The sequence below is a fragment of the Octopus sinensis genome, linkage group LG22 (assembly GCF_006345805.1).
Source record: "Octopus sinensis linkage group LG22, ASM634580v1, whole genome shotgun sequence".
In the NCBI taxonomy this organism is placed as follows: domain Eukaryota; kingdom Metazoa; phylum Mollusca; class Cephalopoda; order Octopoda; family Octopodidae; genus Octopus; species Octopus sinensis.
The window spans coordinates 4,330,107-4,354,638 of record NC_043018.1 but is presented as its reverse complement, the minus strand read 5'-3'; the positions used below and the strand labels follow the sequence as shown (position 1 = coordinate 4,354,638).

Sequence of the window (24,532 nt, the reverse complement as noted above, 5' to 3'; positions counted from 1 at the left end):
ACGAAATTCAACTCTATACTTTAAAGAGTGTCTTCTACTATAGCCTTGGGCCAACCAAATCTCGTAAGTGGATTTCATAGACAGAAACTGAAAGAAGCCTCTCATATATATATATATATATATATATATATGGGTGGGGGGTATTTGTGTCTGTGTTTCCACCACCACCATCATTTGACAACCAATGTTGGTGTGTTTGCATCCCCATAACTTAGCTGTTTGGCAAAAGAGACTGATAGTATGAGCACCAGGCTTACAGGGAATAAGTTCAGGGGTTGATTTCTTCAGCTAAAGGGCAGTGCTCCAACATGGCCACAGTCAAATGATTGAAACAAATAAAAGAATAAAAGAATACTAAAAGAATGTTCCATGCCACCAAACCAATATCTACGATGTATTTTAAGGCTAAATAGTAATTCTGTTTATGTTTGCGTAACTGAGATATTTTGGTTGGATTATCTAGCTATCAGTTTTACACATATTCTGTAACTGTCGCAATATAGAAATATGTCTGATGGCACCAGCACGCAATTTACAGATGCTTACATTTTTTATATTTTCTATAAAGTTTTCACAGGTCCAGCTTGTTATTATTATCTGCAGTCAGTCATCATGGCAATGACTGTTCATGGCTTTGGAATGACTTGATAAGCTTTCTCCATACTGGTCAGGTTTGCGCTTGAAGTTGCATTTTATTAGGATCAACTCCTTTCCACTTCATATTCCTTTTTGCAGTGTCTTTGAATCTCAGTCAAGGTTTTTCATGGTTTCTTTTTCCCTTGCACAGCTGGGAGTAAAGGAATTGTTTTGAGGTTGGGTGAGCTGGCAGTTCCCTGGCCGCCAATGTCTGTTGTCCATCTTGTCTTTCTATCCTGACGAATGTAAATTTCTATCAATAAAGATTTCCATCACAGGAGGCAGACCAGAACACACTAGGATCTTTCATTCCTGATCTTGCAGGCACATATGCAGACATAACTGTCTCAGCTTATCTTGAGAAGTTACACTTCACAAAACCAAAAGGAATTGTATTAATTGGAAAATCACAGTTAAACACACACACACACACACACACACACATACACACACAATGACATCAAGATTCTATTTTCTAATTTCATTCTAATGTTGTTGTTTTTTTATTTTTATTTATTTTTTTCCTTAAGCAGAAGAATATTTTGGTTCAGCTTCTGAGAATTCAGACGAAGAATTACCATTACGTCACAAGTAAGCAATACATTAGTTTCTATTTCTAATGAGTAGATTTCCTTATTATATTGATTTAATTTCTTTAACGAGTCGACGTCCTGTGTGTTGTAATTAATTTTCAGTAGAGTCAAAATTTTGTAAGATATCTAATTTTATATATATATATATATATTCTACAGATGTTAACTGACTGAAATCTTGGGATGTCATTCATGTAATGAGATCTGGATTAAGATTTTATTAAATATGTAAGAACACTTCAATATGCAAATCCTCAGACAGGTTGGAATGGAATATATGTGTGCGTGTGTATATATATATGACACTTTGGGTAAGTGTCTTCTACTATAGCTTCAGTCTGACCAAAGCCTTGTGAGTGGATTTGGTAGATGGAAACTGAAAGAAGCCTCTCATATGAGTGTTTAAAATTTTGGCTCAAAGCCTGCAACTTTGGGGCATGGGATAAGTTGATTACATCGACTTCAGTACTCAACCAGTACTTATTTTATCAGACCATGAAAGGTAAAGTCGACCTTGGTGGAATTTGGACTAAAAATTTACATTTTTAATTCAAAGCAAAATGCCACTAAGCATTGGAAGACATTGGAAGCTGGATATTGTTGTGGTGAATAAAAAACAAGACATCGGAATCGGGACATTGTTGTGGTGAATAAAAAGCAAAGAACATGTATGATAATCGACATAGCATGCCCCGTTGACAATGTGAAAGAAGAGGAAAAAATAAACAACTATGACAATTTAAAGTGAGAAATACAAAGGTTGTGGTCAATGAAGAGAGTAGACGTGATACCTGTAGGAACTGGTGCACTTGGAAGTGTCAGCACTCAATTATCAACATGGCTGAAAAAGATTGGTGCAAGTGTGAAAGTAGAGCACCTATAAAAATTAGCATTGCTTGTAACTGCAAGAATTCTTTGCAGGGTTCTTGAAGCATGACCAGTAAACAAGTGTCACCTCAGTCTGCTGGCTGTGGACAGCTGACACTTTCAATCATACCCAGCAAAATAAGCTGTGAGTTTTAATACAGTAATAATAATAATAATAATAATAATAATAATAATAAAAATAATAATGGTTTTAAATTTTGGCACAAAGACAGCAAATTTAGGAGAAGGGGTAAGTTGGTTGCATCAAACTCAGCACTCAACAGGTACTTAATTATCAACTCCAAAAGGATGAAAAATGAAGTCAGCCATGGTGGAATTTGAACTCATAATGCAAAACTAGAAGAAATTACACTAAGCATCGTTTTGTCTGGTGTACTAACAATTCATTCATAGCTCACCAATAATAATGATGATGAGAATGATTGCTTATAATTTAGGGATACAACCTGTCATTTTATCACTTACCTGGTATAGACTGTGCATCCCCAAAGAGCTGAAAATCAAAGTTGACTTTGGCAGGATTTGAACTCAGAATGTAGAGCTGGATCGAACGCCACAAGGCTAAGCAGACAAAGCTTCTTCTCTCTTTTTATTTTGTTTTTTAGTAGCGTATCTTGAATTTACATTATTTAATGTATGCCTTCAGGATATAGTTTGAAGGGTATTCAACTGCTATTTATTGTAGATCAAGCATGCATTTTAATTTGTCGGCTCTTTGTTTTTATTTGTGTTGTTTTTAAGTGGTTGTTTCTTTCTTTTGTGATTGATGAGTATTTGTAATTTATCTTGCAGAACTTGTGACATCAAATCTGTCGATGACCATTCTTCAGCTTCAAACACCATAAAAGTCCTGACAAGGATCGTTCTTAACGAAGCTGTTTTACAATTATCAAAGAAGATCGACAGACGAGAGTCTCCTTACCTGATGTTCCGAATCAACAAATTATATGTAGATAGTGCAATAACAGTGTATGGAATGGTCGTCAATGCCAGTCTTGGTGGCATTGAACTAGTGGATAAAATTCATATTGGTAAGTGCACCCTATCTATCATTATCTGTCTGTGTGTCTGCCTCAACAAATTCCATCTGACTCATGCAGGCTTTAAAAAGTGGACATTAAACAATTATTTTCATTGTTATTTGATGTACACTTTCGCACACCTTTGTGAGTCAGATGGAATTCATTGAGGTAGATTTTCTATGACCAGATCCCCTTTTTGTTGCCAATCCTCACCTGTTTCCAAGCTAGAAAATATTTTTCCAGGGCCATGCATTTTTTTCCAACAGAATAGTCAGAATGAACTGTACTGCTTGTGTGACAGTTGTACCTGTTGACAAGCATCATGTGACATCAAGACAAACTTACATACAAACACACACACATACACTCTCTCTTTCTCTCACACATGCACTCTTTCTCCCTCTCTCTCTCTCTCACATACACACACATGCACACACCAAAAAACAAAGAAAAGCTGAAAATAGAAAGAAATATTTATATACAATCTAGGTAAAAATATTCACTTTAAGCTGGTTGACATGCTAGCCATGTGTGTGTGTGTTTGTAAATATAGTATTGTACATCCCTATATATATTTATGCATGAATATGTGTGACTATAAAGAGATGTATGTCAAAGAGCATCGGCTCAAAACATAAAAGACTTTTCCATTTTCCCTGAGCATCAAGCTAATATGCTTGCTTGTTGTTCCTTCACCTGTCTTTGTTTTTCTAGAAATTTCTACTATGTGTTATTATACATCCACCTGTTTGTGTATAAATATATATCTGTGTATTACTACACATATGCATGTGTGTGTGTGTGTGTGTAAAATGTAAATGTATGTGTTACTATATGCATGTATTTGAGTGTGTGTGCACATGTGTGTGTGTGTGTGTGTGTGTGTGTGCATGCATGTGTCAATTCAAAGAGATTTGTTAAGAGTTGAAGCCCATGAACATGCAGGATTGCACCGTTTGGCTTGATAGACCCACACACAACGGATAGTGAAGTAATCATAGACACCAGTTATACAACGATTATGCAAACTGGATATTATTGTTGGGTAATTCTCAATTCCAATTACTTACCAATGATCCAATTAATAGGGAACTCTTGGAGTGGTGCAAGTATAATAAAAAAAACAGATGAGTAGAGTTTAAATTTTGTGACAGTTGTTTCACTAGAAACCTTTATTTAATGTAGTTATAATACAATATCTTGGATTACTTCGTACATTACATGAGATCCTAGTCTCATCAAATGTTATTTAAACATAGTCAAACCATGACTAGCCAACTAATTTTAGCAAGTGGAAGTACAATGATACTAGAATTTATGTACTTAGCACTAATAGTAACTCTAGTGACACTATCCAAAAGCAACATAATAACGATCCTATTATCTTTAGCCAGGATGACACTATCAATCACCAGCACTATGTAATTTTAGGAATAAATTTCAATATCCTCTTAACAATATGTGTCTTACAAGAAATATTGTGTATAGGTGTAATGGCCATACAAAACTGAATACCTTTATTTAAATAGGTTCCATATCCTCTCCAATTAAACAAAGATAATATAATTATGTTCAAACCTTTAGAAGAAGAGATAAGGCTAAACTGACATCACTCACAGCAAAAATCTGGGAATTAAAAAAAAATGTTGAATTCCATATTATCTGGAGCATTGTGAAGCATGAAGAGTGATTTAAGCATTTACAGATAATAATCATTTTATTCTTTAGTCTGTTTAGAATTTTTTTCCTTATAATCTTACAATTAAGATGGAATGGTAATTTGTAATTGACCTGACCCTTTTCTTTTGTCTGTTTCTTTATTCATCTTTTTTGTATTTTGATTGTAATTGTATTCTGTCTGTCACTATGTCTATGAGTTTAGTTTTGTCTGTAGACTGTTGAAACCCTCACCTGAATCCATGTCACCTGGAGTATGCATTATCACACTGAGTGAAATGAGGATAGGATCCAATGGACAAATTATTCACACAATCACCTGAGGAAGTGCATTTTGTAAGATGGATGTATGATAATGATTAGACCCTCACCAATGCATTAAAGATGTCAAAATGTGTCAAAACAATTCTTGTGATTTTTAAATAAAAAATGTCTGCCATGTCATTTTCCTTCATGTCTGTATGTGTGTGTGTGTGTGTGTGTGTATGTGTGTGTGTGTTTGTGTGTGTGTGTGTGTGTGTTTGTGTGTGTGTGTGTGAGAGAGACTGTGTGTGTATATATATACATGTATTTGAGTGCAAACATGCATTCCATGCCTGTTCTTATATTATTACTTTTGTCCATTCCAGGACCATCTGGAGAATATCTTGAATTGATACGAAGTAAATCCAATGATAACTTGGTATCCATCACTTATAGAATGGTACGGAACAATTTATCTGCCTTCTGTTTAGCTAATCTGATATTGTTGAGATATGGAATGGCTGAGGGTCTTAGATTTAATTCATTGCTCTTCCCATATATAAATTATATCAAACAATAGACCCCATTTGACCACATACACACACACACACACATGTATATTAGTAAAACAACAAGTAATGAAGAACACTCTTTATATATATATATATATAATATATATATATATATATGACTTTTTTCTACTCTAGGCACAAGGCCCGAAATTTGGGGGGAGGGGACTAGTTGATTAGATCGACTCCAGTATGCAACTGGTACTTAATTTATCGACCCTGAAAGGATGAAAGGCAAAGTTGACCATGGCAGAATTTGAACTCAGAAAGTAATGACAGATGAAATACTGCTAAGCATTTTTCCCAGCGTGCTAACATTTCTAACAGCATGCTACCTTAATATATGTATGTATGTGTGTGTATATATATATATATATATATATATATATATATATAGGTTACATGTTGCCAGTAGCACCCAAGAGTGACTTGATACACACACACACACACACACACGTACATGCTCATATATATGTATACTTACATGTATGGGCACATATGCATACACACATACATATACATGCATGATGACAGGCATATACTGCTATTATAATTTTCCACATTGACACAAATTTTAGTGGACTAGCATAGTTGACTGAATATTTAAAACTTAATAACAATGGTACATTCTGATATTTGATTCATATTGTATATTTTTTCAGACTGATCCCAAATGTCCTGATTTTGGTGTCTATGGCTATGTAATACAAGGGGTACAATTAAAGATGGACACCATTTCATTTTTTCTCCACCAAGTTGGTATAACACATCTAAACACATACATGACACGTTTGATAAACAGGTAAGTTTAACCCTTTAGCATTCACATTACTCTGTCAAATGTAAAGGGTGAAGGATAAAAGGGTAAAGACCTCCTTTGGTCATGAATAACCAGGGGATTGCACCAAGAAAGTTCACCTCCAAGGCACAAGTCTGGGCATGGTTGTTTCTATGGAAGACCTGCAGTTGCCCCTACATACCAGCCTCCCCTTCTCCATGCCACCAATGTTATTTAAAGGAAAGGCAAAGACCAATACAGCTTGGCACCAATGACATCACAACTCTACGGCTGAGTGAACTGGAGCAATGTGAAATAAAACGTCTTACTCAAGAACACAACACACAGCTCGGCTGGGAATCAAACTCATTACCTCATTATTGCGAGTCTGACGCTCTAACCACTGAGCCATCTGCCTTCACATTCTATCAAATGTAATGCTTATTTATTCACATTGTTGTTGAATTAATCATGTATTATCTTGTAGCTTCTAGATTTCAAATGATGTGATTGTTTATCTTTAGGATGGCATTGTAGAGTCTGGCTGGTTTGAACTTAAAACAGGTAGACTATTTGGGCTTGATACGACCGGATTAAATGCTAAAGAGTTAATTAAGTAAGCACCCTCTAAACAGATTCTTCATAAATGTAATTTTCCCTTTAAATCAAGTTTTTCAGGAGTGAGGGTTGTAGGGAGCAGTTATTTTATACTTGAGATGTCCATTTAGAGTCCATGCTTGATCCTGGTACCCCATTTCTATGAATTCTGCCAAATCTCGTTTGGTAGAGTAAAATTAGATGGCTTAGTGGTTAAGCTACTGTAGCCACGTTTGTAATGACATAGGTTCACTTCCCTGTCTGGGCATTGCATTGTGTCTTTGGGTAAAGCACTTTATTCCATGTTGCTCCTGTCTGCCAAGCTGCAAATGAAATGTGTCTACTGCGATATTTCAACATCGTAGGCAAGGAGTTTTCCATACAACTTTACTGCATGTGACAGGAACTGGCCACACTTATTAATGGTTAGGTTAATCCACATTACTCAGTAAGGAGTAGCATAAGGCCAGTTTCTTGGTTTCCTCTATGGACAGGATGCCTGTCCATCGCCAGATTACTCATTTTTACCAGCTGAGTGGACCAGAGTAATGTGAAATGAAGTGTTTTGCTCAAAAATACAATGCACTGCCCAATCCAGAAATCGAAGCCACACTCTTACAATCATGAGTCCAACACCCTAACCACTAAGCCATGTGCTTCTATACTTATAAATGGTGACCTTCTGGAATGTGAACAGTGGAGTTTATTGCTATGATGTTCCCTGTGCTACATAATAATTCCTGGCACTTGACATGTTGCATCCATTCTGGTGTTCATTTAAACTAATGAATGGGATCTGATTTTGAGATACAAAAAATGAGACATTTCATCCATTGTATCTACAAAGCACCACTGTTGAGTGGTGCTTTGTGGACCATTAGCACCCAAAATCATGCAAACACAATACGTCAACAACCTTTGAGGTTGTTTTGCTCAAGAACACAAGGCATTGCCCAGTCCAGGAATCACAATCACAATCTTACAATCGGGAGTCCAACACCCTAACCACTAAGCCATGCACCTCCTCATAATCATGAGTGATGAGTCCAATAGAAGAAGGATTTTTTTGGTACATGATTTCTCTACTTTCTCACAACCAATTAATAGAGAGAAGGAGTGAGAGAGAGAGAGAGAGAGAGAGAGAGAGAAAGAAGACAATAAAAAATTGACTCCAGCGTTTGTGATGGTGCATGAGAAGACCTATTGGATGTTGCTAAATAAACAGAGAAAAACAGGGTCGAAGCCAATCCTGGATATTTCATGAATGAGAAAAGGCTAAAGTTGTGAAAAGGTTTTAGTTCTCAGTTGTGTCTCAACTTCAAATGCTGTTTTCTCAAAAAGTCCTATTTTCTGGGTTGCGTCTGCTTATCTGTGAAAAATGACATATCTTGGTCAAATATTAAGATATTTGGAAAGTTTAAAGTATTCTAAAATCTCTAAGTTATGCTCTTTCTGAATAAAACATAAAACGCCATTTCAGATTTTTCACCATGTTAATGGTTATTCCATGCGTCATCACATTTGATTGATACTAGATCTTTTGACTCTGGGAAGGATTAAGGCAAAATTGATCTTGGTGGAATTCAAACTCAGAGAACTGGAACAAATATTACAAGAAATTTTATTCAATGCTCTAATGACTGTCGATTTGTTCGTTTGAAAAGGTTTACTTTAAAATTAACTGCTAAGATTTTCATGTAAATGATATTAGATATAGTAATAAGGCAGTGAGCTGGTAGAATTCTTAGAAAAATTCTGGAAATATTTGCTTTGCTGGCTATTTCCATTCTAAGTTCTAATCCTAATATACAAAAAGAAATGTTATTTTCCATCTTACTGTTAATTTTGTTTCGATTTGAAAAATAAAAATTTATTTTATGATCTATTATTGTTTATATTTTGAATTACATATATATGGTGACACCAAGATCTTTCAAGTGCTTAGGGCGTCCAAGGGTCTTAATCTGACCCTGCTAACATAGCCAGGTGTTTCACCTTGGTTCAGTGTTTCAGCAGGAAATAAACCTTGAACTCAATTACAGTTTAATTAAATTTTGATGCAAATCATTTTGTCTGTTAAGGGAGGTGTGTGGGATTTGTCTGGAGGATTTCTCAGAAACCCTCCAAGACTGATGAGATGTATATGATTATCATTCCTTCCCAACAGTTGATTGATTTTTTTTTTTTGTTGCAGCATAAATGAAAAGAAAATGAAAACAAGCACAACAAGTAGCATTTCCAACTCGGATTCCTTGGAGGACTTCGGAATTCTACAACCTCTGACGCGGATGGTTTCTGTTACTACCAGTATGTAGACCTCACATTTTCAAAGGACTGTGACTGTGTGTGTGTGTGTGTGTGTGTGTGTGTGTGTGTGTGTGTGTGTGTGTGCGTGCGTGCATGTGTGCATGCTATGTTTCAAGCATTTTTAGACCATTTTCTAATGACTGAAACAAATAAACAATAAAAGATGAATTAAAGCTATCATAATTTTATACGAGAATATTTTGTAGAGCTATGCCATGAACCCCAGTCTCTTCTGTCTATTTGCATTGAGTATGAAGATGGATATGTAACATGTCCCATCAATTATACATTTGTGTGATATTGTTCCAATACTAATTGCCAATTAATAACATATGGGAGTGTGGTACCCCACAGAGATACTGTGAGTATTGAGGGGTAGTTACACCTGTATTGGTCATCATAACACAAGCAGTATTAATAATATTTATTCAGGATTCTCTTTCTTGAAGGAGGAGTCTGGAAGAAACCAGCCTCAAGTGTTTCACCCTTTAGCATTCAGATTACTCAGTCAAATGTAATGCTTGCTTATTTCACATTGTTTTGAATTAAAAATATCTCATAGCTTTGAAAACTTAGTGATGTGAATGGTTATTTTTAGAATGACATTGTAGGTTTAGTGTGAGAGGTTGGATCTGGCCAGTTTGAACCTAAGACAGATGGAATATTTGAGCCAGATATGGCTGATTTGAATGCCAAAGGGTTATTTGACTTGTTCATTGTTTTACTTAACCCTAAAAGTGGGTTGATGACAAGCAAAGCTGACTTTGGGAGAATTTAAATTCAGGATGTAAAGAAATGCAATTAAATACTAAGACAGGTGTTTTCCGCTACAGCTCCAGTCCAAGCAAAGCCTTGTGAGTGGATTTACTTGAAAGAAGCTGAAAGAAGACCATTGTGTCCGTGTATGTGTATATACATATATGTATCAGATACTTGTGTGTGTATGCGTGTAAACACACATTTGTCTATGTGTACTTATATGTATAAATAGACATGTAAATGTATGTGTGCACACTTACAGTATACAACCAATAAATGTTAAAATACTTAGGTTAAAATACTTAGGTCCTAACAAATCCTGAAACTGAACATATAGATGCATGCACATACATATATATGTATATATAAGTAAATATGTATTTGCTTTGTATCTCTTTGCCTTGATATCACATGATAGTTGCAAATAAGTATCACCATCGTTCAAGTCATGTCATTCATTTCCATTCTTCTATGAAAACATGTCCAGTTGTGACAAAATATTAACTTACTTGGAAACAGGTGAAGGTTGGTGACAGGAAGGGCATCCAACTGCAGAAAATCTACTTCAGTGAATTCTTTCTGATCTATGCAAGTATGGAAAAGTGGACATTAAAATGAAGATAATGATGATGAAGGCATGGTTCTTTGATGATTCTGCTAGCCTTAGTAACATTAGCTTAATTATGATAAAATTATTTCACTGATTCCCTTCAAAAATCACTTCTCAGTCTTTGAATAAAATCAGGGTGTATGTATTCCTCTAATTCTTGATTATTTTGAATTATGTCACTTTAAAGGACATAGGCTAGTGTATGTCATTAAAAATAACATCACAGAAAGTATTGTTATTCTGGGTTTTTCTATTGTTTCATTGAAGCAGATGATGTTCCAGACAATTTGGTAAAATTCAGCTTTTGTGCAGCTATCAAAGATGTCAACTTCAAAGTCTGTGATTCTGAAAACGACATTGCTGACATCCATATCCTTGGTAAGTTTCCTCATTTTCATGGTCTTCCTTTTCTCCAAGTTCAACAAAAATGAGACTTTTCATTCTAGAAATAAGGAAATCAGTAATTATATAAAGACACAGTAAAGACTGACATATTCAATGTGGTGTGCAGAGGAGATGTAGACACTGTTGAACAATACTTAATTCAACCAAACAAAGGGAACAATCCAAAATAAAAAGAAATAAACTCCTTTGAAATGATTTATAGCATCGAATACTGAAATGTTTGGAACTGGAAAAAGGTAATACAATGAGGGGAAGAATAATCTAACCTTTGGTAGATGTGGTAACAACTCCAGACATATTTCAGTCTTATTAACCCTCCTCGGCAGATGAGTGATGTTCCTTTCTTTTTCTTTGTTCTTTCTTTTCCTTCTTTTGATCTCTCATATTTCACCTTCTCTCTTTCTCCTTCTTTTCTTGTTTTTTTTCCATTTTAGAGGAAGAAAAACAAAAAAGTACAATCCTTTAAAAGTTGAAATTGGAAGAATTTGGAGCAGGCAAACAATAAAGGTTGTGCCTATAATAATTAGTGCACTGGGAACAGTAAGCAAAGATATAGACAAACGGCTTGTCTCTTAAGGACAGCAAGGATTATCAGGAGGGTTCTAAGCACTTGAAAGACTGCTGAAAACTTATGGATACCCAAGGTTACTGGTAGTAACCTACTACCCACATAAATCCTACCAGGAATAAGACCGAACCTGAGTCAAACCAAAATAATAGCAAGAGCAATAATAATAGTAATAAAAATAATAATAATAATAATAATAATAATAATATTGTATCCAATGGTCAGGTGCACTACAACTGGTTGGAATAGGGTAAAAAGGGTATAGAAAGCAGTCATAAGTAAAAAAAGACAACAATGAGAGGGAGAAATACATGCATAGTACATAAGGTATGATACGAAAAGAGAGAAAAGTTAACAGTAAGAGAGCCATAAAAAGGAAAGGGTATATAGGTATGTGAAGAGCAATGTTGGTGAATTTTGGGAAGCACGGAATCTTTGAAGGATGCAGTGTCCTGACAGCTAACAACTGATGCAGGTAGAGCATCCCATGCTTCAGTAATATTATGAGCATGAAAAAGTAGTTCTGAAAGTCATGAGTACACTGCACTATTTCTCTTCTTTCCTGTACCATTTTCCTTCGGTCAGTTACTTTTTTTCTTCCTTCTTTATCTCCCAAGAAATAATATAACCAAGGTAACCAAAAATATTCTTTGGGTTGTAATTTTATTTTCAAATTTTATATTTTTATCAGATCTTGAGTCTCAGGTCCTGATGAAATCAAACAAGACATTAGTGTTTTGTGGTTTGAAAGACCTGAATATGAAAGACTGTTCACCTGGTGCTATTTACCCAAATGTAAGCATTGTTTTATTTCCCTTAAAATTTAATTTTAGATGTCATCTGATTAATATTAATATTTTATGAACCCTTTTGATACCAACCCACCTGAAACCATTCCTGGTTCTATGAAACAAACTCCTTTTTCTAAACCTTGTATGAAAATTCCATGTTAAATTATGTCCCAACACCAGTTTAATAACAACAAAGTTATTCTATTAAATTCTTTGTTATTTTCAAAATTCATTGAAACAAATGCAGCGTATTTCAACAGAAATATGATAACGAAATGGTTAAATTAATTAGTGTAAAAATCTTTACAAAATATCTTTTATCTTTTACTTGTTTCAGTCATTAGACTGCAGCCATGAAGAATTTTTAGGTAAATGAATCAATCCCAGTACTTGATTTTTTTTTAAGCATGGTACTTTGTCTATCAATCTCTTGCTGAACTGCTAAGTTACGATGAAATAAACTTCCCAGCACCAGTTGTCAAGTGGTTGTGGGGGATAAACGCAGACACAAAAACACATATACACACACATGCACACACACACACACACACACACATCCATGCTATATATATATATATATACACAACAAATCTCTTAGTTTCTGTCTACCATATCCACCCACAAAGTTTTGGCCAACCTGAGGCTATAGTTGAAGATACTTGCCCTAGTTGTCACGCGGTGGGATTGAACCCTGAACCATATGGTTGGGAAACAAGCTTCTTACCACACAATCTCACCTGTGCCTATTTATGGATAGATATTAATTTTTGTCTCATATAATTTAAAATTTCTTTGTCTCTTTTCAGATCATAATGCTTGAAAAGTCAAACCTATTTGAACTGGAGGTGAGGCATATTTTGGTATTGAATCTTATTGAAACAGCTTTAAATATAAATAACCATCTAATTTTTGGCAGCTGCTTTATTCTATATCCAAGTTTCTGATTTTCTGAATGCTTTCTTCATGGTGATGGCATTGATGACTAAGTAGACCAATTCTTGTGTAGAAAAGCTGATGGCATTGACTGCATGTTAATATTGGTGCAGGATGAGGTTGATTTTATAGAGCCTCTCTCTCTCTCTCCCTCTCTCTCTCTCTCCCTCTCTCTCTCTCTCTCTCCCTCTCTCTCTCTTCTCTCTCTCTCTCTCCTCTCTCTCCCTCTCTCCCTCTCTCTCTCTCTTCTCTCTCTCTCTCTCTCCCTCTCTCTCTCTCCTCCCTCTCCTCTCTCTCCCTCTCTCTCTCTCCCTCTCTCTCTCTCTCTCTCTCTCTCCTCCCCTCTCTCTCTCTCTCTCTCTCTCTCTCTCTCTCTCCCCCCCTCTCTCTCTCTCTCTTCTCTCTCTCTCTCTCTCTCTCTCTCTCTCTCTCTCTCTCTCTCTCTTCTCTCTCTCTCTGTCCTTTGATAGGCAATGATGTTGTTTCTTTTCTCCAATCTACAAAGAGATAAGTTAAAAATAAAACTGTTTTCTAGTTTAAAATTAAAAAACAATAAAATGTTTACTGCTTATCTTTTTTGTGAATAACAAAAATATAGAAAACTCATTTTCTGTTTTTTCTTTTGCTCTAATTTTGCCAAAATCAAATAAAAGGACAATGTATATTCTTGTTTTTTTTTTTTTTCTTTTGCACTTTTCAGTTTATATACTACAATAAGATTCATGGGAAGAATAAAAAGAATCCAGATTACAAAATCCGGTTACGTGTTGGTCAACTTCAAGTTGTGTGCCTCGCAAAATTTTTCTGGGACCTCACTGTAAGTTTTAGTTAACTTCTTTGCAAAAATGTATGTTTGGTTGTAGAATGAATTTATTATAATACAGATACAAGACCCATTTTCTGTTACTCTTGGTGCCAAACCCATGCCAGATGACTTGTTTCTCTGGATTAACAGAAGGCTTGTAATAATAATTATTCCTAGAAGATTATCAGTACATTATTAATAATTATTTTCACAACTAAGCCTTCATGACAAGCCTTTGTTTATGCAATAGAAACAAAACATTTTCCCAGTCCTTCACCTATAGTAATATTAGGTGCAAACAGAATCTAACCTCTAGAACCCTACTCGTCCTTCTCTTGTAATGCAACTGCAAAGAGAACATATTTACTTTTCCTTCCTTCAAGCTAGGATGCTGTATTCTTCACAGTAAAGGTAAATTATTTATTAATTTGCTCTTCCCAAAGAGAGGGGTCTTTAAAGTAGTGGTTCCCAACCATTTTTTTTTTTACCTATGGACCCCTTTTGATTCCTGCTTTACTTGGATGGACCCTTATAGTCACTTGATGTTTAAAAAAATCCTGTTATATTTTTATAATTAAATATTATGAGGAATTGTTAAAAAAATATTTTGTGTTTTCTCAAAGCTTAACCAGTTTATTGCATATAAATCTTCAACAGCAAAACTTTATATGGACCCCACTTCAGAACCACTGCTTTAAAGGGTTAACATAGAGTTTTAGATTAAGTTTTAAACATTTGCCTCTTTATATCATTATAGTTAGATGTGGGGAGAGTGTTTCCACTCTTGTGGTATGTTACAAGTGAATAAACTAATTCATGTCATGAAGGCCTGGCAGTCTATGAGTTATTTATAATGGACATGAGAAATTAAGTGTCCTTCTAATAATTGTGTCTGGATTAATAGATGTACCATCAGTTGCTGGGGAAGCCCTGCTGTAGCTCGAATGTATTTCATTGGTCTGTAGACATATTGTAAAAGTAGAAAATATTGAAACAATGTTGTTTGTGGGTTGACAAGATTGGTAGAAATTTTCAAAATATATTCCACAACAGTTGAAATATATTTAAAAAGAAAGTGTAACAAAGTTGTACATTATTCAGTGCATATTTGTTAATGAAAATGAAGAAAATCAAATTCTGATGGATGCATCATTTTTGGTGCTAGCAAATGGTTCTCTGTTGGCCTTGATGATGATTGCTCAGTTGGTTAATCAACTGAACAACCTGCTTATTGAATCCGCATGTCATTGGCCAAGAATTCCAGACACGTGTGGGTAGCATCAGCATAATCCTAAATACAATCAATGTGACAAAGGTGGACTTCTAAATTATAGAAGCAACCTACATGATTGGTTTCCAAGCAGTTTCCAGCTGCAAAGTATAACTCATACAACATGGAATGACACTTGCCCATACAAGGACCATACAGTGGTACCTGACTGGTGGAAGGGAGCAACTATTAATCTCATTCTTAACTTCATTCTTAAGAAATAAAAACATTGACTTTTTTTTTTAATATTAACATGTACACTATGTTTCTTGGATGTGTGCTCAATACCGGATCTGAATTTAAACTAGAAAATAGAAGAGGAATCAGTATACATGGGCAGAAGTGGTGAAAAATCTGATTTCAGGATGCTGTGTTTCTCTGTCATCTCAGAGGAGATGACAAAGGAATACAAGTGGCCAATGCTTTGTTGAAGAGGATGTATATATATATATATATATATATATATATATATATGTTGGCTGGACCTCAAACATATATATGTATATATATATATATATGTATATATATATACATTGAGAATGTGTCTGAGACATCTGTGATGAAAACGTTCAAGGACCCTTACCTGACGTTTGTACAGAGTCTATGTCTCACATGAGTAAAGAAGTGATGTCAGTACACAAGCACGGTACACAGCAACTTTTGTTCTCCTTGCGATGCCATGTTGGGACCAGACACGAGACTGAAGAGACCGGAAGGAATTAGTTGCTCTCTGCAACCTGAAAGATATATGTATATGAGGTGGAAGACTTGGGATGAAGTGGTGAAGCATGACCTTTGCACTTACAATATGTAAAACTTTGATTGCAATGTTTTAGTAAAATTTTATTAAACTTCTCCAAATTTCCCTTTCAGAGGTTTTTTGAACCAATTGTTACTCCAACCCTTATTGATGAGACTGGTGCTGCTGTCTCAAGAACCGTCACTAAAAATGTTTGTCTCACTTCTTTCCATTTATTTTCTTTTACTGCAACTTATTACCAATAATATTCTTAAAGTTCTATCTTTAAATATTGGGGGGGGGGGAACCCACCCCCTCATTTTATTGTATTCAAACTCTACTGAGGTCAAATTTGCTTTTGTCTTTTCGGGGTCAAAATAAAATATGACCAATACTGAGGGTGATTCTCTCTTTCTCATACTCTTCTTTCTCTCACTCCCCCTCTCTCTCTCTCTCTCTCTCTATCACTCTCACTACTCAATCATCAGCTATGACCAGACCTGTAGAGGAATAGACTTGGCTGGTTTAAAATGCTCAAGTCATGTGACTCCATCAGGAGCAGAGGAACCAAAGATGGAAAGATGTAATGACACAGAGTGTGACAAGGCTGGCCCTTTCAGATGCAGGTCCTACTAATGTTTGCCTGCTGAGTGGATGGGAGCAATGTGAAGTGAAGTGCCTTGCTCAAGGTCACAATGCACCACCACCAAGAATCGAACTCATGACCTTACGATCGTCAGCTGAATACCCGCTGACCACTAACCTGACCACATACTCTGCAAAGAAAAACAAAAGCTACACTCAAAGCAAATTTCTGTGCAACATTCACAGAAGGAATATTGGTCCTGGGGCTTTAGTCATGGAGTTATCTACTTATTTTAGAACCATTCCCATAACACCCGTTATCAGAGCTCTGATTTTAACTTGCCTGCATGGCAAATAAAAGAAATCCTCCTCTTCCTCATCATCATTATTATTATCATTATTATTATTATTATTATTATTATCATTATTATTATTATTATCATTATTATTATTATTATTATTATCATTATTATTATTATTATTATTATCATTATTATTATCATTATTATTATTATTATTATCATCATTATTATTATTGTTATTATCATCATTATTATTATTATTATCATTATTATTATTATTATTATTATTATTAAGGTGGCATGCTGGCAGAATCATTAACGTGCTGGACAAAATGCTTAGCGGTATTTCACCTGACACTATGTTCTGAGTTCAAATTCTATTGAGGTTGACTTTGCTTTTCATCTTTTTGGGGTCAATAAAATAAGTACCAGTTGAACACTGGGGGTCAATGTAATCAACTCATCCCCCCCACGCCCCAAATTTCTGCCCTTGTGACAAAATTTGAAACCATTATTATCATTAAAATGGCAGTGAGCTGGCAGAGTGGTTAGCATGCTGGGTGAAATGCTTAGCAGCATTTCATCAGTCTTTATGTTCCGAGTTCAAATTCTGCCAAGGTTGACTTTGCCTTTCATCCTTTCAGGGTTGACAAATTAAGTACCAGTGGAACACTGGAGTCAATGTAATTGACTAATCTCCACTCCCTAAAATTGTGCCTATAATAGAAAGGATTATTATTATTATTAAGGCAGAATCACTAGCATGCAGGGTGAAATTCTTAGTGATATTTTGTTTGCCACTGCATTCTGAGTTCAAATTCCACGAAGGTTGACTTTGCCTTTCATCCTTTCAGGGTCAATTAAATATGTACCAGATATGTACTGGGGTCAATGTAATCAGCTTAATCCCAGCCCCTAAATTTGAGGCCTTATGCTTCCAGTAGAAAAGATTATTATTATTATTATTATTATTATTATTACTACTATTGAGTAAGAGAGCAGCGCATGTCATCAAAGTGACACTGGGGTAAAATATACGACGCCCAGTATACCCATCTTGACTACCCGTCTGATAAGGGTACACTAGGCACATGCATCACAACCATATGTGCGCGACAAGGTGATCTTATATCAAGATAAACAGCGCATGACCTTGCGGGTGGGGCCCAGTTAGAATTTTCTTCTGGTTTAGTAGCCCATCCCGCTGAAAAGATCCCTGAATAAGGGTTGTTTAAGGATGTTGAAAGAACCACCCATGTTTCCAGAGGGGAATTATCCAAACCTCCAAGAATTCCTTTCAATACATGGCTATGATGCTCCCCCACTACTTCTGCTCATGATCAGAGATGCACATATCGTCAGCCACTAAGGGACATGGTCAACTGACTAAGGTCAAACAACTGACAAGCAAATCTGTGGTATTGAGCAGAATATTTGCTGTAGCCCATCTTTTATTTCAAGACAAAACAATGTACATGATAACACTTCCAATCAGTTAAGATCAGAAGCCATGAGAACCACTGACTGGTACTGCATCAGGGCATTTATTATTATTATTATTATTATTATCATTCTTCTTCTTCTTCTTCTTCTTCTTCTTCTTCTTCTTCTTCTTCTTCTCTTCTTCTTCTTCTTCTTCTTCTTCTTCGTCTTCTTCTTCTTCTTCAGTAGTTTTATTTTTATAGCGTGCTTTCACTTCACTACCGAGCGCAGCTCTGTGTGCCTTGGGTATGTTCTGTGATTTGTTGTGGTGCTCTGATGCTTACTGTATTGAAGGTGTTCTGCGTAGGATGTGTGCAGTGCCCAGTAGTGTAATTTTCTGTATGTTATATGTAAGTCCTGGTGTTTTTGTTATGTTTTTGTCTGAATATTTATTTATGATACCTAATGTTCCCACCATGATAGGAATTTAGAGACACGTTGTCATCTGCTGGTATGATACATCAATTAGAAAGTATTGTTATTATTATTATTATTATTATTATTATTATTATTATTTATTATTATTTATCTATTTATTTATTTATTTATTTATTCATTTATTTATTTCCTAATAGATGAACCGTATGAAGCTGCATCATGTACACACCAGTTTCAACTTTGATGTGTATGCTCCAATATTACTGATTCCAAAACATTCCAAATCAACTGACCTACTGTACATACGTCTTGGCTATCTGAAACTGAGAAACTTTTTCGAAATAACAAAAGAACCAGACCAAGAATGGAACCATATCTTCCTCACACTCAGTTCCATCAAAATTAGCAGGTATTTATTGATCACTTGGGAAGGGTTATTCTTTTGTTCTTTTAAACTTTTATTGGTGTTAGTCATTGAATTTTGGCCATGTTTGGGGCACTGATTGGATTATGGCCAAACTGAAGCACTTGTTTTCTAGCCTGTAGGTGGTTACATTGACCTTGGAATGTAAAGAGCTGGGACAAACACTACAGGGCATTGTCCAATGCTTTATCGATTCTTCTGATCCATCTCTTTGAAAACATACATTTAATAATGACTATGTATGTATGTGTGTGTGTGTGTGCGCACGTGTGTGTGTGTGTGCGTGCATGCGTGCGTGCGTGTATGTGTATGTTTCTGGAAAGTGGCCTTGACACATTTATCAAGACCAAATTCCATCCCAATGTCATCATTGAATGCTTTCAGAGTACATAATAGGCCTTCAAGCTCATCACTGTCTTAGCAATAGAGTTTTAAGTTATTATTTTAAAATAGATGGCTTATTTCCTTGTCAATTTTATAGCCATATCCTGTTCTGTTAAGTTCACTTGTAAGGGGTATTAGGGCTATGCAAAAAATTAACCCCATGACAACGGTTTTTTATCAGGCAAGTAGGCTGCACTGACAGTAATCCTCTCAGCCTAGAGCAGCATTTAGCACATGACAATGGTTCGGCATATATTTATGTCAACTGCTTTAAAGTATGCACTGGTTATTTATGTAAACTGTCATCACTGCAAGGACCATAAATTCAATGAAACTGGCATAAATTGACTGTAAATTCTGTGAAGGGCCAGAAGAATTTGCTGAATGTGTACAAATTTCATAGGAAGTCAGTTGAAATGGTAATGTAATCACCAAAACTGCTTCTTTTATGGTCTTAAACAGAGTTGGAAATATTTATATGAAGAGTCTAACAAACCTATCAGATTCTTCGAAATTTTCACAATGGTCTCTGTTATCAATTCTGTGAGTGATAGCAGATATTTCATATCAACCGGTACACAAACAGGTACAAAACTGCAGCGGATAGGGCTGTGATTTAAAGCAAGTACACAGCACATGTCAATTTACATCAGCTGATGTTATGGGGTTAAAAGTGAGCGTGAGTCATCTTGGGAAATGTTACAGCTGATATTAATATTTTAAGCCAGTACTCCATTAGAGTGGTATAATTGGAGGTTCGTATTTCACAGTGACATGTGCTTCGGGAAGTCTGAAATTATAGTTATGAGCCGTGTCAACACCCTTTTTATTCAGTGGAGAAAATATTGTTCTGTTCCGTAAATGTGCGTTTTCTCCACAAGGATGGATGTTCAAATTTTATGTGCCAATAGTTTGGGGTAAATTTCGTTTCATTATTCTTTGGAAGTAGGTAAGTAATACCACTTGCTAACTGATCAGGTGTTTTCTCAGGATCTCTCCTAATTTCATTCAAAAGCTGAATTAACTTTTAGTGTGCACATGGAAGTGGTGTGAACCAGAAATTTGACATCCTATCTTTCCATTTATGAGCCTCCATTAGTTCTGCTATTAGAATGTCTTCCTATGCTAGTTCTGGTAAATTTCTGTGCATCTAATCCAATCTGCATTTCCATTGCATGTCTTTCCATCACTCCAAATATTTTTCTAAAAGTTTCCAACTTCTTCCATGGGAGGGAGAATTTTCAACAGTTATTTTTTCCTTTCCTGTTTCTCTGTAGAATGTTTTTGCATTGGATGTAAACAGCTTATTTTGCATGTAAAACTAGTTTCTCTTCTTAAATCTTCATATACTTTGAGCTTTTGCTTAGACATTTTGTTGCAGTGTTTCTTTTGTTGGAAGCAGTTCTTCTCTGGGTGAGAATCTATATTTTCTCTTCATCTTACTTCTTTTCCTGGAACTTACATCGTTTTCACAGATTAGTTCATTTAATATTGATATTTGCCTTGTATCAATTCAATCTCTTTTTCCGTTTTACTTCTCCAGTTTGGAATTCTTCCAAGGTTTATTATTATTATTGAGTTAGAAAGCAGCGCATGCCATCAAAGTGACACTGGGGTACAAATATATGAGGCCCAATATACCCATCATGACTACCCGTCTGATAAGGGTGCACAACCATATGTGCATGACATGGTGATTTCATATCAATATAAACAGTGCATAACCTTGCAGGTGGGACCCAGTTAGAATTTTCTTCTGGTCGAGTAACCCATCCCACTCAAAAGGTCCCTGATTAAGGTTTGTTTAAGGATGATGAACGAAACATCCATGTTTCCAGAGGTGAATTATTCAAACCCCAAAGAATTCCTCTCAACACATGGCTATGACACTCCCCCACTACTTCTGCTCGTGATCAGAAATGCACATATTGTCAGCGACTAAGGGACATGCTCAACTGGTGAATGTCAAACAACTGACAAGCTCATCTGTGGTATTGAGCAGAATATTTGCTGTAGCCCATCTTTTATACCAAGATAAAACAATGTACATGATAACACTTCCAATCAGTTAAGATGAGAAGCCATGAAAGCCAGTGCCTGGTACTGCATCAGGGCACTTAATCATTATTAAAAGCCTCATCATTATTATTATTATTATTATTAGTATCATTCAGTAGTCTTATTTTCATCACATGCTTTTACTGCACTACCGATCACAGCTGTGTGTGCTTTGGGTATGTGTTATGGTTTGTTGTGATGCTCTTATTTTCACTGTATTGAAAGTGTTTAACGTAGGATGTGAGTGGTGCCTAGTAGTGCTATTTTCTGTATGTTATATATACTTGTTAGTCCTGGTGGTTTTGTTATGTATTTGTCTGAATATTTTTTATCATACCTCATGTACCTACTATGATGGTAATTGTTTCTATTTTTAGACTCCACATTTGAGTTACCTCTATTTCCAGATCTTTGTATCTTGAAGTTTCTCTGTTTCTATCAATTAGAAAGCATTTTTTTCTTCATGATCTCTGACAACTATATCTGGCCTATTGGCCTTAATTTCTCTATCTGTGTGTATTGGCATATCCCAGAGTATGGTTGCTTTCTCGTTTTCTGTGACCTTTTTCTGGCATGTGCCTATACCATCTTTTTTCTGTTGTTATTCCATAGTGTTGGCATAGCTTCCAGTGTATGTAGGTCCCAACTCTGTCGTGTCTGTGAATATATTCCTTCTTAGCCAGGAATGGGCAGCCAGAGACAATACGATTTATTGTTTCTTCTTTATTTCCACATATTCTGCAGTTACTTGTTATATTTCTTTTCATTACATGTTTTTGGTAATTTCTGGTGGGAAGGATTTAGTCTTGTGCTGCAATTTAAAACCTTTCACTCTCTGCTTTGAGTCCTGAACTCCTCAGCCATTGTTGAGATTTTGCTTTGTCTATTTCTTTTCTGTTTAGTTTAACTCAGTATTTGCCATGAAGGGGCTTTTCTTGCCATTGTTTTATCATTGTTCTTTGCTGTTCCAGTTTTAGTTTGGATTTCAGTTTGTTTTACAGCTTTTGTTGTTTCTTTTTTTTCTTCATAGTTGTTAGGTTCTATGACTTTTTTTTGTATTTGTCAAAATACATGTTGTATATATATCTTTCCTATGTAAGATTTTGGGTGGTGCATCCTAAATCTTGTTATTATTTTTCTCGTTTATCTGTCTTATCACTATTGTTATTATTATTATTATTATTATTATTATTATTATTATTATTATTATTATTTTATTACAGAGCTGAGTTATCATTAGCTGATGATGTCTACAACATAGTGCAGGACATCTTAGACCCCGTAAACCTGAAAGCTGATATAAAAAATGCCCTTTATCCACTGTCAGCAAAAGTCCACTATGATATCTCAGGACAACTGGACTTAGTGAAGGTAACTTCGTTATTGTTCTTTTAGATTTAACATTTGTCACTGTTTTATAGTCTAGTTGTCATACAGTGTTGGTGTATTATGTCATTTTACAGGGTTGTAACCATAGCAGAGTTGGTTTTTTTATGTAGTTGGCATATATTATCACTTTATAATGTAGCAATCATAATAGTGTTGCTTTTAAATGTAGCTCTCAAATAATATTGCTTTAATGCATCAATCATTATAGTTTTGCTTTATTATGTAGCAGTCATATATTATCACTTTGCAATGTAGCAATCAGGTTATTTTTTGTTAACATAGCAATCCAGTTGCCATCATCCTCATCATCCTCACTTAGTGTCCATTTTCCATGCTGGCTTGAGGTTGACAGTGTGACTGGAACTGGCCAAGCCAGAGAGCTGTACCATGCTCCAGTCTGTTCTCGTTTGGTTTCTATGCTGGATGCCCTTCCTAGTGCCAACCACTCCATAGAGTGTACTAGGTGTCTTTTATGTGTCACTAGCACAGGTGCCCCTCACGTGTCACTGGCACAAGTGCCTTTCACATGTCATCAGCATTGGCCATGACTATTATTTCGTTTAGCTTGAAGTATCATCTGAAGCCCAGTAAAGTCCCAACTGGCTTCTGTGAGACTAAACATCCCAGTTATATTTCACCACCTCATCCCAAAGTGTTCCATTTAAATAGAACTCTCAAATAATGTTGCTTTTAATGCCGTATTCATAATAATATTGTTTTAAAATGTAGCCATCAAACAGCATTGCATGTTACATTGTTGATGAGATATGACTGCTTCTAGTGATGTGTTTAGCCCCTTGTGGGTAATAAAGAAATAGGTAAAGCTACACATAACGAAACTGTTGTTGAAATATTGAAGTCACTTTGTCTTTCAGATTCACCTGATCCAAAAAGACATCCAATCAATCCTGGGTATTTATCATGAAAACCTCATGGAAGGAGCCCCATCACTGTCTCCTGTTGGTAAATATCACATGACTACACTAGTATTTTTTTTTTTTGTTTTCAATTTTACATTACATTAAAATATGTTTTAGCATATGCGTGTGTGTGTATATATATATCAAAATAAGCAACAGGATATCCAGAGGTAATGCAGTGCTTTAAGTTGTGAAGATACCAGTATTGTTATATATAAGCTAAGTATGAATTTCTAGGGGTACAAAAATTAGGTTTATTTCATAAAGGCTATTATAAAATAATAAAATGATCAAATAAGTTAGAGCACCATTGAAAAGGAATAAAATAGCTTAATCACAAAAATTATGAGGAAGTATATACACCTTATTAACATCAGTAGAGAAGATTTATAGAAAACTAGCAGTATTGCCCGGCTCGTG

At 35.4% G+C, this 24,532-nt stretch overlaps 1 protein-coding gene across 1 annotated transcript in view; it reads left to right on the top strand.

Moving 5' to 3' along the window:
* Positions 1-24,532, top strand: part of LOC115223083 (vacuolar protein sorting-associated protein 13A) — a 311,737-nt gene that overhangs the window by 201,785 nt on the left and 85,420 nt on the right. The window contains exons 27-39 of the mRNA XM_036512095.1: positions 1,167-1,227; positions 2,910-3,148; positions 5,446-5,519; positions 6,291-6,430; positions 9,198-9,310; positions 10,947-11,057; positions 12,344-12,447; positions 13,250-13,288; positions 14,077-14,193; positions 16,325-16,402; positions 19,135-19,346; positions 23,027-23,174; positions 24,068-24,155. Of these exons, the coding sequence (XP_036367988.1) occupies positions 1,167-1,227; positions 2,910-3,148; positions 5,446-5,519; positions 6,291-6,430; positions 9,198-9,310; positions 10,947-11,057; positions 12,344-12,447; positions 13,250-13,288; positions 14,077-14,193; positions 16,325-16,402; positions 19,135-19,346; positions 23,027-23,174; positions 24,068-24,155 (1,524 nt within the window). The remainder of the gene's footprint in view (positions 1-1,166; positions 1,228-2,909; positions 3,149-5,445; positions 5,520-6,290; positions 6,431-9,197; positions 9,311-10,946; positions 11,058-12,343; positions 12,448-13,249; positions 13,289-14,076; positions 14,194-16,324; positions 16,403-19,134; positions 19,347-23,026; positions 23,175-24,067; positions 24,156-24,532) is intronic.